This window comes from Pinus tabuliformis, chromosome J (genome assembly GCF_031772625.1).
Source record: "Pinus tabuliformis cultivar Carrire ecotype Pingquan chromosome J, CPIR1, whole genome shotgun sequence".
Classification (NCBI taxonomy): domain Eukaryota; kingdom Viridiplantae; phylum Streptophyta; class Pinopsida; order Pinales; family Pinaceae; genus Pinus; species Pinus tabuliformis.
Window position 1 is genome coordinate 960,254,520 of NC_142295.1, and position 15,493 is coordinate 960,270,012.

The 15,493-nt window shown below is 32.1% G+C and overlaps 1 protein-coding gene across 1 annotated transcript; it reads left to right on the forward strand.

The window, feature by feature from the left end:
- The first annotated feature begins 10,526 nt into the window (after positions 1 to 10,526).
- LOC149230014 (protein NRT1/ PTR FAMILY 6.2-like) lies at positions 10,527 to 13,818 on the forward strand. Its single transcript, XM_089378811.1, has 5 exons — positions 10,527 to 10,748; positions 11,203 to 11,320; positions 11,595 to 11,812; positions 11,914 to 12,464; positions 12,874 to 13,818. Exons 1-5 carry the CDS (start codon positions 10,746 to 10,748, stop codon positions 13,781 to 13,783), a joined length of 1,800 nt encoding a protein of 599 aa, XP_089234937.1. The 5' UTR covers positions 10,527 to 10,745; the 3' UTR covers positions 13,784 to 13,818.
- Positions 13,819 to 15,493: the final 1,675 nt, after the last annotated feature.

The following is a 15,493-nucleotide window of genomic DNA, read 5'->3' on the forward strand; positions in this document are numbered from 1 at the left end:
TCAAATTTATTAATCTGTCAAGTCAGGATCATCATATGCAAATCTGCGGACGCCAAATAATCAATTTTTTTAATCAGTGAAGTCAGGGTCATTGTATCTAGCTTTTTATAGTTTTGTTTATTTTATGTTTCTGTGAAGAATACATCCAAAATACATGCAAAATGACAAAAAATAAATCCATGTTTAAATGGATAGTGCTATTATTAAATATTTAAAAGAAGGTGAAAGATAGCTGGCCAGCCCTAGAATATACATGCAGTGAAAAAATACAAGTCCCTTTGGATGACAGTTGTGAATCCCTAGTGATGCGAATTTTCAAGACATAAACTGCTACCAATAATGGCAGCAAACAATAAAATAAACCACAGAAAAATACCGACAGAGTCCCACTTTCAGTGGGTTGTGTACAGAGCTCAGCCCACCAAAAGTCCAATGGAATATCGTCCTCTCCAAATCATGGCTACAAACAATAAAATAAACCAACAGAAAAAATACTAGAGAGGTCGACTTCGACTTCGGGTCGATTGCGTACAGAAAGTAATTTGTTATGTTGTTGGTCCCTCATATTACACATCCGAGAGAATGTGTAAATGAAGCGCAGATCACGCAGTGTGGTGTGATTGAGATTCGATCCTATCTTAATTGGCTTTAAAGTTTTGAAATTTCAATAAGAAGACTCCACTCAGTCTCCTCTCTTGTTTGGTAGTGTCTGCATCGCAACTCTTTTATTAATGGCCTTACGTAGCAACTCTTTTATTAATGGCCTCACGTAGCAGTATAGTCCTGCTAATCCAAGACATAAAAGTGCCATTGATCTCCTCCAGGACCACCAAAGTTTGTGTTGTTTGCCGCAAGAAAACTGAGTCTACAACTACTCAACTAAATCCAACCAACACATGACCCACTTCTCCAAGTGCTAAATAATTTCTTAATAGAGGCTATTGAAGTAAACTAGACAAAGTCATCATTAGGAACACATGATAAAGGGGTATTCTTGCCTTTTTAGGTTTTACAATAATATGCCATTTTCATACATTACATAGATACGAGTATATATAACACAATTCAACTCATGGAGATACCAAGAACAAACTTTTCAATGACCACTACACCAAACATTACAGACTTGCTACATCTACAAACTATGATTCACGTTACAATATGGCCATGTGTCTTTATTTCAAACACATACACAACTTTATGTTTGTTGTCCATCATCATTCCACCTTTGCTAGTACCACAACCAATATCCTTAGCTACTATAGGGCTTTTGTAGGAATTGTCAACTACTTTCCTTGGACCAAACTCCAAAGATCTCTTTGTTGTATGAGGGACCTCTCTATTCTCCTTGCTACAAAAAAACCACTCTACAATCGATCTTGGTTTCTCAAGCAAGAACAATACAACTCACTTCCACTTCAACAGGTGTCCAAGCTCCTCCCTGAACAACTGCCATCATGTACTAGGTGGAGACCAATCATGTACTAGGTGGAGACCAATCATGCCATTGATACCTCAGATTCACTGGAACCTGTTGTACTCCAAGTCTATACTCCAGAGTCTAACATCAATTTGAGCATAAAGATTGATTAATTAGTCATCGTATAGATCTACTTCCATCTATGGGTGTCATTCAGTGAATCTCCAATTCTCTAGGAAAGAAGTTTGAATATAGGATATATCCAACTCAATCTTACACTTTCTACATTTAAGCCAATCACGGTTTATAGTGCTCTACTAGACAAATAATCCATGGAACAAACTCTGTAGCTAGAACTCCCTTTTGGTTACAACACTTTTTTTAAGCAAAATTATGAATGATGTTTTAGATCACAAAACACTGCAACACTACTACTTATACTCATTGCAGAACTACTGCATACATCAACAAGAATTAATATATATACAAACCAAAAAACTGAGCATTTGGTGTATTAATCAAATATAATAATATAGACAAACATTTTGGACACTCAATTTATTGGTTAAGACAAACACTAAATTAAAAAAATATCTCAATCTAATAACTATAGAAAATATCTCAAACTAGAACTCAACCATCTTTTAAACAATATTAATAATCCATATAAAAACTACAACTCCATTAACCAATAATTAAATAAGATAACACATGGGAGTTTTATATTTCATTACTCTTTTTAAAAACAAAATTATGTACTATTCCTATAAATTTATTTTGTTAAATAATTCTACCGAAATCATATACCCGTTTGTAGTTTCTGTCTGAAACAAAAGGTTTGAAGTTCTCCATATGGAGCCAAAACCTTTCAAATTCCTGAACCAGACTGAACCTATGACAAGCATTATTCTTTGCGTTGCCGACGGAAGCCGCCAAAAGTAAAAAGCGGTGAGATTTGCATGATTAAAATAAAATGCTGCTTTTTTGCTCAGATAACAATTGATAACATATTTTAAATGTTTTTTCAGCACGAACATATTTTAAAGGAGTAGTCTTTAACGCGACTTTTTGAAAGCCTTTCCGGCGATTTTTTCCGGTGAAAATCCGGCAGTAATTTATTGGAATCCAAGTTTGATAGCTAATTTCTGCACAATGAAACCGTCCAGGGGTTTTTCAGGGTGCTGAATCCGAATATGCAGTTAAAAAACCATTTTAACTGCAACAAATCATGATTTCATCTCAATTTCTTCCGCCGGATTCCGTCACCGGAATCTCAAAAAGTCGCATTATAGACAACTCCTATTTTAAATGTTAGAGTAAGTTATTGATTCAAAACAAAAGTAAAAAGCGCTGGGATTTGCATGATTAAAATAAAATGCTGTTTTTTTTTGGGCTTAGATAACAATCGATAACATATTTTAAATGTTAGAGTAGGTTATTGATTCAAACCAAAAGTAAAAAGCGCTGAGGTTTGCATGATTAAAGTAAAATGCTGCTTTTTTTTTTTTTTTTTGCTCAGATAACAATTGATAACATATTTTAAATGTTAGAGTAGGTTATCGATTCAAACCAATTTGATAGTTGTCCAACTCAAATCAAATGGACAGTTTCTTAGTAGATTCAGGCCAGCAATATTAAGGATATTTATTAGAGTATAGAATATTTAATGTTAATGTTGTTGGTTATATATATATATATATATATTTAAATTTATACAAATATAAATTTATAAATGGGTAAATATTTTATAAAGTAGTAAATATAAATTTTATGGTAGATTTAGAATAACTTTATTTATAAGTGATTTTACCACTATAAAGATATAAACATATATAACTGAGTTTGGAAAAGACTTCTGGTCAATGGTAACAAGCCACAATAACAGCCATATATCTTTTCCCAAATTACATTAATATACTCCGATTTTGTTTGTTAAAATTATTTATAAATGAGATTTTATTGCCATAGTTTTATATATTTAAATATATATGTTTGTTTTATTGGGTTAAGAGTTTGTTATTTAAAAGGTAAGGAAATAGGTTAAAGATGTAATATTTAAAGACATTTGGTATGATTTTTTGTTGTTGTTGTTGTTGTCATGTTGTTTGTGTTCCTCTAGACAAGTCATCCAGGGATTTGGCTTGGGCCACACCATTCCTTAGCTCACTAGATTTTTTAGCATGTCTCCTCCCCTAACAGAGGTCACAACCACCCCAGGTGAGGTTTGATGCACAACCACCCTCTATGAGGTTTGATGTCCATCCTCAATGGGTTGTGCTAGTGGGACTTGATAGTACGAATACAAAACTTATCTAAACATAGTAGTGACTATTTTTCACTACTAACCACTAAATTATGATAAGTTTTCCAATATTTCTATATAGAGATGTAGATAATTTTTTTATGTAATTGTGAAAAGCTACAATAAAAACCATCCATTTTTTTAAATTTATTTAATATATTGAAATACAAAATTTTATCTGTTTTTTAAATTTAAAAGTATATATATATATATATAAGTTTGTTTTTAATGTTTTACATATACATATATATATATATATAAGTTTGATTTTAATGTTTTACATTTTGGTATTCTTTTAGAATATATATATATATATATATATAACAAAGAAGCACACAAGCTTAATGATGGGTGCAAACTGAAAGTAAGAGAATTCATCAATGACCAAATTAGGCTATCAGTGATTCTTTAATGGAGTTTAATAACTTAAAAATGAACTCAACCTAATGTAAATCAGCTAAAATCTATGTTACCCAGGGTGGTCAACAGTATTTGATTAACCCCTCCAAATAATGGTGGTAGTCATCAATAAGCCTCCTTAGGACTGCAGCAAGTTCATAGTCATCAAAGACATTAATATCAATAAATAATTTTATGTTTTGTAAATGTTATATTGTGTTGTATTGAGACAATTTTATAAGATATAAAATTATTTATAAATGTTATATTGTGTTGTGCTGAGACAATTTTATAAGATATACATTTACATTTACAGAAACCCATTTTTATCCCTCATCAGTATACTCCTTGGAAAAATTAAAAAAATTTAATATACTCTTTAGAAAAGCTTTACATATTTCTTAAATAAAACAAAATTGATAAATTTTCTGATAAAATTACTGTGTCCTTAACTTGTTTGCCACAGGTGAATTTATAAAAGCTTGAAAAATACATGTGCTTCTGAGTTGAGCTTCCAATAATGGTCCAAAAGTCTTCCCCCAACCAGTGTTTTAAAGTTCGCTACGACCTTGACATGACAACAGAAAGGGATATAGTACAGACATAACGAAATACATGAAAGTAAAGATCAGAACTTTAATAATTGTGGTTTCAGTTGAATTTTCAATAATTGAAAAAGACCTTTTACAGACCGATAATACTGATTACCAACTAGTATCAATAACCTATCATAGGAAGGAAGACTCATATTTTCTTACCACTATTTGGGAAAACGAGAAGAATTTTCCAAAAACAATTTCCCATTGTCATGGTCCTCCTATATCTGAAGTACAATACTTATGCTATTGAAAATGGGGAATGAGGATAAACAAAACCAAATGACAAATATGTTCAGGAGGGTAGCATAAATGGATGTGGTTGGAATGTATAAAATTCTCAATATGGAGAATAATCCAAAATATTCATTTTTATATATTTATTTTCAAAATTAAAATTTTGTGGTTGGAATGTATAAAATGTTAATATAAAAAATCATTTACAATATTCATTTTTATATATTTATTTTCAAAATGAATGTGAATAGTTTTTAAGATAAAAAAATAACATGATTTATATTCTAAACAATAAATACAAAATTAAGAATATCTATATTATCAATTATTAGATTTATTTTTATATATTTATCTTCAAAATTAACATAAATTGTTTTCAAAATAATAAATAAGATGATTTATCTGATGTGATTTCTTATGAAAATTATTATTATTCAGAATATAGATCACAGAACCTTAAATTCGAATAATACATACACTATCAATAAATACCTTCTAACTATCCTAACCTTCATCTAGTAGTCTTCTAAAATTATGAACCTTCAACTAGTTGTTCTGAAGAATTCTGTCACTGATTAATACTGGAAATGATAACTATAATAATGAATACTGTGATTATTCTACTGAATAGGGTGTTCCATAATGTTTGCATCGTTAACCTTCAACTGGTTGTCTTAAAAAAAATCTGTAACTGATTAGACCTTCAACTGGTTGTCCTCAAGAATTCTTGAATTTAATTGGTTTAGAAAAGACAATTTAATTAATAGTTTTAATATTAAAATCTATTTTTTAAAATATAAATTAACAATTCAAAATTTAAAAATATTTTATAAAATTAAAAATGTTTTCTTATAAATTACTAAAAAAATATTTTCAATAATGTAGTTAATAAAGATAAGAATAACAATAATTATAATTAAGTTTATTATTAATTTGTTTTTTTTTTTGTGAAGCTTGGCCAGACTACATCTTCATCATGTTCAATATATCACTTGGCTTAGTGTGGAGAATTAAACTAGTAACTTCACATCAAATAATTACTCAACAGAACACCCAATCATCCTCAAGTAATGCCTTAACAAAACACCGAATTATCCTTTATCCAAAATCCATAAACAATTAATAACTAAAATATTAAAATAAAAAACAACCTTAAAATTTTAAATTTAATACATACAAATAATGAAAATGTTCGCTGTTTTTAAATACTTTAACCTGCAAAATCATGTTCATTGTTTCTAATTAATACAGTGATGATTATATTATATAATTCGCGTTCTTCATTGACTTTTATAAAGTGGAAAGCTGGACCACGGTAATATTTAGATTCCATGTTATTTTCCAGTACAAAGTGAAAAAGCCTAGATCCATTACTTTGAATAGAATCAAATCTACTTTGATGATTACAAGCTTTTAACATTTTCTGCTTTTGCATTCTCTCCAATGTCAGAGTCATTTTTAGAATCCCAACGGTACTGTGCCTTGTGTAGTGATGGAATACTGAATATTAAATCTTTATTTTTTTGAATAATAAATTTTTATCAGATATGTTTGGTTTGGAATTTCAAAATAAATTTAGTGATGGAATATTAAATATTAAATTTTTATCTTTTTACTGAGATGTTTGGGTTGGAATTTCAAAATAAATTTATTGATTAAATTTGACAGTTTTTACACTTTTTTAATTCGTTTTCACAATTCAAAAAAGAATCTTGACTTTTTTGCAAATTTTAAACCGTATTTGACTAACAAATCACCCCATCAAATTCCATCTGATAAATATTGAAGTTTTTATAAAATATTGTTTAAACTAAAATGAATACTGAAATATTCATTCCAAATTTATCACCAAAATAATTATATTTATAAATCTGTTCACATCAAAACCATTATTTTAGATTTTAGGAAATCTTTTTTATAAATATCATATTATTTGTATGTTTAAGATTTAATTAGAAATATTATTCTTCATTGTTAATAACAATCAAATGAAAAACTTGTGATTAAATTTATTAAATTATTTGTATTTTGTAAATGGAGATTTGTGATTACTTATGTTATTAAAAGATATCATTAGTTGACTTCTAATTCTAAGATTTATTTTTTTACTAATTTTACTTACCAATTTTGCTGCCACAATTGTTTACATTTGGGTCTTAAGCATACATTCATTAAACACATAATTTATATGGCTAAAATATGATGTGACATCTATCTTCATAATTATAAAAATTGAACTCTTGAGAGATGGTTAAGAAAGTAGCCGTCAAAATAGCCATGTCTATTTTGGAATAGGACTTACATAAATTTAATGTGACTATCAATAATTATTAGGTGAATAGTAGGGATTTTTTTCTTCATTAAATTAAAAAAAATTTATAACCTTAAAATGTCTTCAAGACTAAATTACATTGTTCATACATGCAATGTTGATTCTTCTATCCATGTAGGAGGTTACTCTTTGTCTCCACCAAAACTAGGGGAGTCACCCAACTACTTATCACACATAAACTCAAAAAACAAAAGCACATCCCAACTACTTATCACACATGAACTCAAAAAACAAAACCACATTATGGTTATATCCTAACAGTAGAAAACATACCATAAACCAGGGAAGCTAGCAAACTTGCATACCATAAGAATCCAAGGAAATAGGAGCTAGATCCTTTGCACTCGAACTCAAGAGGATTAAAATCACATTGTAGATGCCCTTCTATATGGGCTAGCCTTGCATCCATCTTGTCCATGAAGAAATGTTGATTTCTCAACGTTCTTTTGATGTCTTCCAATGAAGCAAATGCATTGTATCTTTCCACTTGCTTATCATTCAGTATCATACCAAGCATAGTCTTTATTTGCCAATGTAGTGCAATTGAGTTGAGGTGTTGCTTCCTCCAACCTATGGTATGACTAGGGTCGAGAACCCAACATGAGACCTCTTCTAGTATCAGAGTCAGAGAATGCTTGGCTCTCAGCACCCATCATGCTTTCTAGATTCTAAATTTCCAGCCAAGTCTCACAAGGGACAACATTAAGGTATGTCTCAACTGAATCTTGTGCAAATAGATGAGCCCTACATTGACCCTAGGAGCCCTTGCATTCCCCCACCCCTCCTACTGCACATTCATTCCCTCGGAAGCATGATGAGCAGGAGAGACACCTTTTTACAGTAACTACATAAAAACCCATAGCTAGATGTTTGGGGTATGCACCACCTTGGATCATAAACACTAGCAATATATTGACTAACAACACACAAATTCTAGATGCCATACTTATGACACCAACTTAGACCAAGGATCAAATCACACCTACCATGCTTGCAAGGGTAGTAAACACCTCCGACCTTGAAACCAACAACATTCTGAGCACTAAGGCCAAGCCAAAGATAGACCCGGAGAAGAGACATGCCCCAATTATATCCCCCTTTTTTAAACCATGTGTTTCATGCATTAGAAACCAATAGGAGGTAACGAGACATAACTTTTAAAATCCATAGACCAAATGATAATGCTAGACTTACGAACTAGAGATGACCACAACTAAGACTAGACAACTAAGACTAGGCTCTGCTGTAATAGTGCCAAAGCCCAACAGATAGATAAAAATTAACAGACTGACAAAACTGAAACTCACATTACCAGGAAATTTGACGGGGAATAGAGGAGTTACTGAAGAATCCAAGACTTGAGCAACTGAATAAGAAGAGTCTGAGAGAAGCATCGACTTTGTGCCACTTAAAATAGCTAGCCTCACCTGCAACTTCCTCCCACCTTGTGAGACCTCCACCACTCTCAACTGACTATCAAATCTTGGGCCGAGCTCTTCACAATTACAATTGGAGCTAAACTCAAACGTCAACTATGGGAGGTTCAACTTCTCAACCTTGCTCTAGCTCAAATCTCTCTCCCTCACCACTGGGATCATAACTCTCACCACCAACCCAAACAATTTTAATAGCCATTTGTACCATCACATGCTCTTGTATGTTTGGGATGAACTACACTCCCTGGCCGATAATACCCATCACATTGCCTAGCTGACTTGCCCCATGAGACACCCCCCAACCCACCCCTATAAGAGAAGGTGGATACTAGAGATTTAACCTCAACGGAATATTCTAGAATATTCATAATAGTATACACAAATCAATGGTTGAGATTTATCTCGAAAGTAGTAATGTTCTTTTTACCCTTTTAATTAAATTGATTGATTAAAAAATGTCATATAAACAACTGTGATGTGGAGTGGGTTATGGTTTTTTGGGCATATGGTATTGATAAACCATTATATTGGCCCATGGTATTGTAACAAAACCTATTTATAAATTAAGAATCTCCAAAGAAAAATGGAAGTAAATCTCCATGATTAAGAATCTTATTTCATTTTTTGTTGATGTATATATGTTTAACTTATATATTAATTCTTTTTATGATTAATAATAATAATAATTTAAAATAGAGTTATAAGTTAGTTATTTTTATGAAAATTTTAATTTAGCAACTTTTATCATGAATGAAGTGTTTTGATGCTTATTATTGATTGATGTTTATGGGCCTTGACCTAGGAATGAGAAATATACATATACCATCAATACTGTCAACATTTGTCATGTCATTTGGGGGAATTGAACTTGAGTGGGAGGATTCCATTCCTTCCTCCCAACCATGCAAGATAACCCCAATTGGCATGAACCATTTAATTTATATGGCTGTGCTATTTTTTTGAACTTTTTCTATCAAAATCAACTAACATGCTTCTCATTAAGATCTCAATATTTTATCATTTATCTCCAAAATGGGCATTAAAATTACAATTATCCAACAAAATCCAAAAAGAATCTAAGAGAAAATAGTTTATGTCATACTTGTAATTTCAGAAATAGTTTGTCCTACTCGTAATTTCGAGAGCGCTGGGTTTCTTCCAGAATGCTAACATTTTGAACCTTTTTTTTACATGGTGAGAAAACCTATCATAACTCATTGGTCAAATCAAGAGTGAGGACAACCATCTTTGGTTGCTATCCCTGAATGCAGGGTGACTCATCATCCTTATTCAAGGAAAACCACCCTTGGAAGGGGCAGGGTTTCACTTCTGGAAGAGACCTTGCAGGGTGACTCATCACCCTTATTCAAGGAAAACCACACCTAGAAGAGCCAGGCTTTCACTTGAAAGAGACGTCTCGGTCTTGAGCCATTAACCCTATTTCCTTACGTTCGAAAAAAAGAACTCTTAACATAATCAATTTTATGGCATACTCAAGACCCAACATTTTAAACTTATTACCCTGATGTATATTTCTAATTCATAATTTCAATTTTTAAATAATCTATGACGCCAAATTAACGGAACACCAACTCAATCCCACCCACTATCCCCACATTTTAACTTATCACCCTGCGGTGTATTTTTTCCTCGTAATTTCACTCTTCAAGTAATCTATATGCCCAAACAAACACGGCACCAATCCAATCCCACCCACTAGCCCCACCTTCAATGACGGCGGGATGAATCCAGAGAAATAGCAATTTCCCATCACTAAATGATGAAGCAAAGCAAGTCTGATTTTCGGATTCCGAACCTATCACAACCATAATGGTCAATTAAACTTACATGGCCTTTACAGTGTAAATAAGAGGACATGCCACCGTCTAGCCTTGCTTATAAAAAGGCCTTTTGGGGCTCCAGGCAACCACAGATTATGGATCAAGGCTGCACACTTCCATAGAATAGAAAGGCATACAGTGTCCTTTTGCTTTGTGATCAACAAGGAGAACTTGTCAGTGCCATGGTATGCAGCCATTCATGAATGTTAAATAGTTTCTCTGGAATCCCAAACTCACTATTTTTCAATTTGCTTTACTGTTTCCCTTGCTGTGCAGTACAATGTGTTAATTACAATATAAACATTTTCCTTTACTGTCTTAATTTTCGACAGACCTTAAGTCAATGGATGTTAATAGTGTTTTTCATCTTTCACTACATCTGCACAAGTTGTTTTAAGTTGTAATTTACAGTGAAGAATGCAACTTAAAACGTGTTGGGCAGAGTGTAAACTCTGCATAACCCTAGCAGTGCTTGGGTGCACAGTATTTCTTTGCTGATTTGCTGATTTATTACTTAACAGAGGATTCATTAGGCTTTATGTGCACATTCAGGCACATAATGGGATCTTGGGTGCACAATATTTGTTTGCTGATTTATGACTTAACAGAGCATTTATTTGGCTTTGTGTGAACATTCAGGCAGAGAATGGGGAGCATAATTCATTTCCAGGAGAAAACCTTCAAGCTTTTGACTTTAAAGGTAACGCTGCAGATAAGGCTCGAACAGGAGGGTGGCTACCTGCGGCTTTCATACTAGGTATGCATAGATTTACATATGTACACCTTTTGTTTTTTCAAATAATGAACAACTCTTTTAGGGACAGTTTAATTGACAGTTGCTGTGTTATGAAGTATTATATAAATTGTGAGATTTAAAATTAAAATCTCCTTATATTTACCCAAAAAAATAACAACTAATCATTCATTTTCGAATTAAAATTTATTTGATTAAGTGTAAAGTATCACATGAACTTAACTAGGTTAGGGTTTACCAACTGAAACTCATTTTGCTAAACCGTGAGGAATTACAGGAATTGAGCTATGTGAGAGATTGACAACTTTGGGCATAGCTGTTAACTTGGTCACATATTTGGTGAATACGATGCACCTTCCCAGTGCACAATCTGCAAATATTGTGACTAATTTTCTTGGAACTTCCTTCATTCTGTCCCTCTTTGGAGGATTTCTGGCTGACACGTTCTTGGGCAGATACTTGACGATTGCCATTTTTGCCACAATTCAATCATTGGTAAGCAGCAGCTTCTTCTCTTAACTCACTTCTGAATGAGTTGAAACGGAATAATATTTGATATGATGCTAATATAACTATTTTCTGTTTTGTTTTGTCAGGGATTAGGCATTCTGATAGTTTTCACTACACTACCACACCTCACTCCTCCTCCATGCAGTCCCAATGGACATTGCAAAGAACCCAGTGGTTCACAACTTTTTATTTTCTACTTATCCCTGTATCTCATTGCGCTGGGTACTGGAGGACTGAAATCAAGTATATCAGGATTTGGATCTGATCAGTTTGACGAAAATGATCAGAAAGAAAGAAGCCAGATGAATAATTTCTTTAACCGATTCTTCTTCTGTATTAGCATAGGATCTCTGCTTGCCGTGACAGTGCTTGTGTATATCGAGGACAATGTGGGTAGAAGCTGGGGGTATGGCATATGTGCCTCCTGTATGGTGGTAGCCATTGGCATATTCCTTGGAGGAACAAAGATGTATAGATTCAAGAAGCCCACTGGAAGTCCACTAACTCAAATTGCTCAAGTGTGTGTAGCAGCTTGGAGAAATAGGAAGCTTAACTTGCCTGCCGATGTGGGACAATTGTATGAGGATGATAAAACATGTTTGTCCCACAGGAGGATTCCCCATACAGATCAATTCAGGTGAGCGCTTCTACTGAGCTGTGATGAGATACACTCTGGTTTTACTTGGAAGTTTGACCTTTATGTTCAGTTGGTTTTAACCTAGGTAAGAATATATCTGTCTTAACCTGGATCTCTTCAGCAAAGAGAAGAATATAGAAACTTTATAACTCTTCCTGAAACAACCTAATTGCTCATGGGGCAGTTTAATGCGCAATCCCCACCTCATGTTACAACAATGTTATGTTATTCCCCACCTCATGTTACAACAATGTTATGTTATGTTGTATGATGTAAACTATGAAATTCAAAGAGTATGATGTAAATCATGAAATTCAAAATTCAAATGTCATGAGATAAGTTATTAAAAAAATCTAACTTATATTTGTATTTTAATTTCATTTTCGAAAAATGTTGTGTGATATTGCAGGTGTCTGGACAGAGCTGCCACAGTAGACTTATCAGTGGAGGAGTCTTGTTATGCCAGCCCTTGGAGGCTCTGCACAGTAAGTAAAGTAGAGGAGGTGAAGCAAATAATAAGAATGATGCCTATATGGGCAACCACAATAATGTTCTGGACCATCTATGCTCAGATGGTAACCTTCTCAGTGGCTCAAGCTTCCCACATGGAAAGAGGCATTGGCAACTTTGAGATACCATCAGGTTCCTTGACAGTATTCTTTGTGGGTGCAATCCTGGTGACAATAGCGCTCTATGACCGTATAATCATGTCCTTGGCAAGACGTTGGACAGGTCATCAACAGGGTTTCACAGCACTCCAGAGAATTGGGTTTGGACTGGCTTTGTCATGTCTAGCTATGGTTGCTGCAGCAGTAACAGAAAGCAAACGTCTCAGGGTGGCCAGAGCTCATGGGCTCTTAGACAAGCCCAATTCTATAGTCCCCATTAGTGTATTCGTTCTTATCCCACAGTTTGTACTGGTAGGTGCTGGAGAGGCATTTATATACGCTGGGCAGCTGGATTTCTTCATACGAGAATCCCCCGAGGGCATGAAAACCATGAGTACTGGCCTTTTCCTGAGCACTTTATCCCTCGGATTCTTCGTGAGCAGCCTTCTCGTCTCTATTGTCAACCTTGTGACAACAAGCAATTCTCATCCGGGGTGGCTGACTAACAACCTGAATAGAGGAAGACTGAACAACTTCTACTGGCTGGTTGCACTCATGAGTCTGCTTAACTTTATCATATACTTAATGTTTTCCAAGTGGTACACTTACAAGGATACTAGGATGGTGGGACACCTAAATATGCAGTTTACTGAGTCTAAGCCAACAAAAGCAGCTGAAAAAGAGTATATGCAGGAGACCAGAGATTCATGACTAAAGCATAATAATCTTATTACAAGTTATTTTTATCTGATTGTAGATTTTGAGAATATGTTGATTGTAGATTTTGAGAATATTTTGAAATTTATGGACAGAAGTCATTTTTATTTAAATGTAGATTTTGAGAATATTTTGAAATTTGATAGACAAAAGTGGGTTCATCCTATAACTCATCCCAAAATATTCCAGAAATTTGCAGTGAAGTTGAGTTAAACTGTTATGATAAGACTCGTTGCCATTTATTTACTTTTGTATAATGATCTTATCACTTGTGATGTATGTTTTTAATTTTATTAGTTGTATCTTTAATTTTTCTATGAAGGTTATTTAGAATAAGTAATGACAAACTAATTGTAACATAGAAAAATTAGGTGTTGATCCTTGGTTTGTGTTCTTTATCAGATTTAATCTTTATTAAAGAGTACAATTCAAATCTTACAGTAAGAAATCAAAGGCATTCCTTGTAACATAGATATTTATATAAAAACTGATATTATAATAATATTTTTAGAATATAAAATTAGTTTTTAATAATACTATGCCAAACCTTAATATATAAAGTATAAAAAATAGAATGAAAAAAATAACATTATTTATTTTAATTATTAAATTAGCTCAAATTGATAATTATTTTATCATAAACATTATTTTCCTTTTATATAATTATTATTAATTAAAAAATATGCATTCACCTTTTATATAATTATTATTAATTAAAAAAAATGCATTCACTTATTATAACATTTTAAAATTTTAAAATTATATTATATAAATTATTTTTAATTTAATTTATTATATAAAAATACCTAATTTATATACTAAATTTTTAATATTTAATCTTTAAAAAATATATTTAATTTTTTTTTCCATTTTCACAAAAATAAATAAAACATGTCCATATGCTTTGCCAAATACACTCTAAGCCCAACCAAGTATCAACCCATTAAATATATAAAAATGATTACAAGAATATATAAAAGTTATAATATTTAATTATTAAAACATAATATTTATTCTTATTATTATTTTATTCTTATCATTAAAATTATATTATTAACTACAATTTGACCACAACTTTTGAAAACATTAAACTATCGTTGCTGCAACATGATATACGAGAGGATTTAAAGTTCAGTTGTTTATGAAATCTTTTCAATTATGGTCTAAAGTAACTTGCATTCTAACATTTCTGAATAAAAATATCCCTTTAACTTTAATTACACGAGAACAATTAAAAATATCCATTAACTTTAAGGAATATAAGGACGATTAATGATCAAGCCATCTTACATTGTAAGATTTCCCAAAAAAATATGCCATTCTTACATTGTAAGATTTCCCAGCAAAAAATATCCCTTGAACATTTTGGTACATGAGAACATTAAAGGTGAGGGTCATATTTTAGAAATGAGAAATTGATTTTTATGCTACATAGGACATTAAAGATCAAGTCATGGTTATATTTTAAGCAGAATATATGGTCATATCTTAGAAATAAATAAATAATTTAAAGTAGATTTTATTTTTGAGGTAGAAAAGTTTATTATAATTTAGTTGTGAATTGATAATTGTTATTGTTATTTTTGAATAGAGGTTTTTGATTGTTATGGTTTTTTTTTGGGTTAAGTTGGGTAGATTTTATTTTATTATTTTTTTAAATAAGTAGGCAAGTTACACAAATATAAATTTTGGTTAGGTGGTTTT

What these genes read in the sequence shown, in the direction of transcription:
- LOC149230014 (XM_089378811.1), top strand. An exon ending in ACCTGCGGCTTTCATACTAG is followed by an intron (nt 11,321 to 11,594) that starts GTATGCATAGAT and finishes GAGGAATTACAG; the next exon opens with GAATTGAGCTATGTGAGAGA. An exon ending in TTGCCACAATTCAATCATTG is followed by an intron (nt 11,813 to 11,913) that starts GTAAGCAGCAGC and finishes TTGTTTTGTCAG; the next exon opens with GGATTAGGCATTCTGATAGT.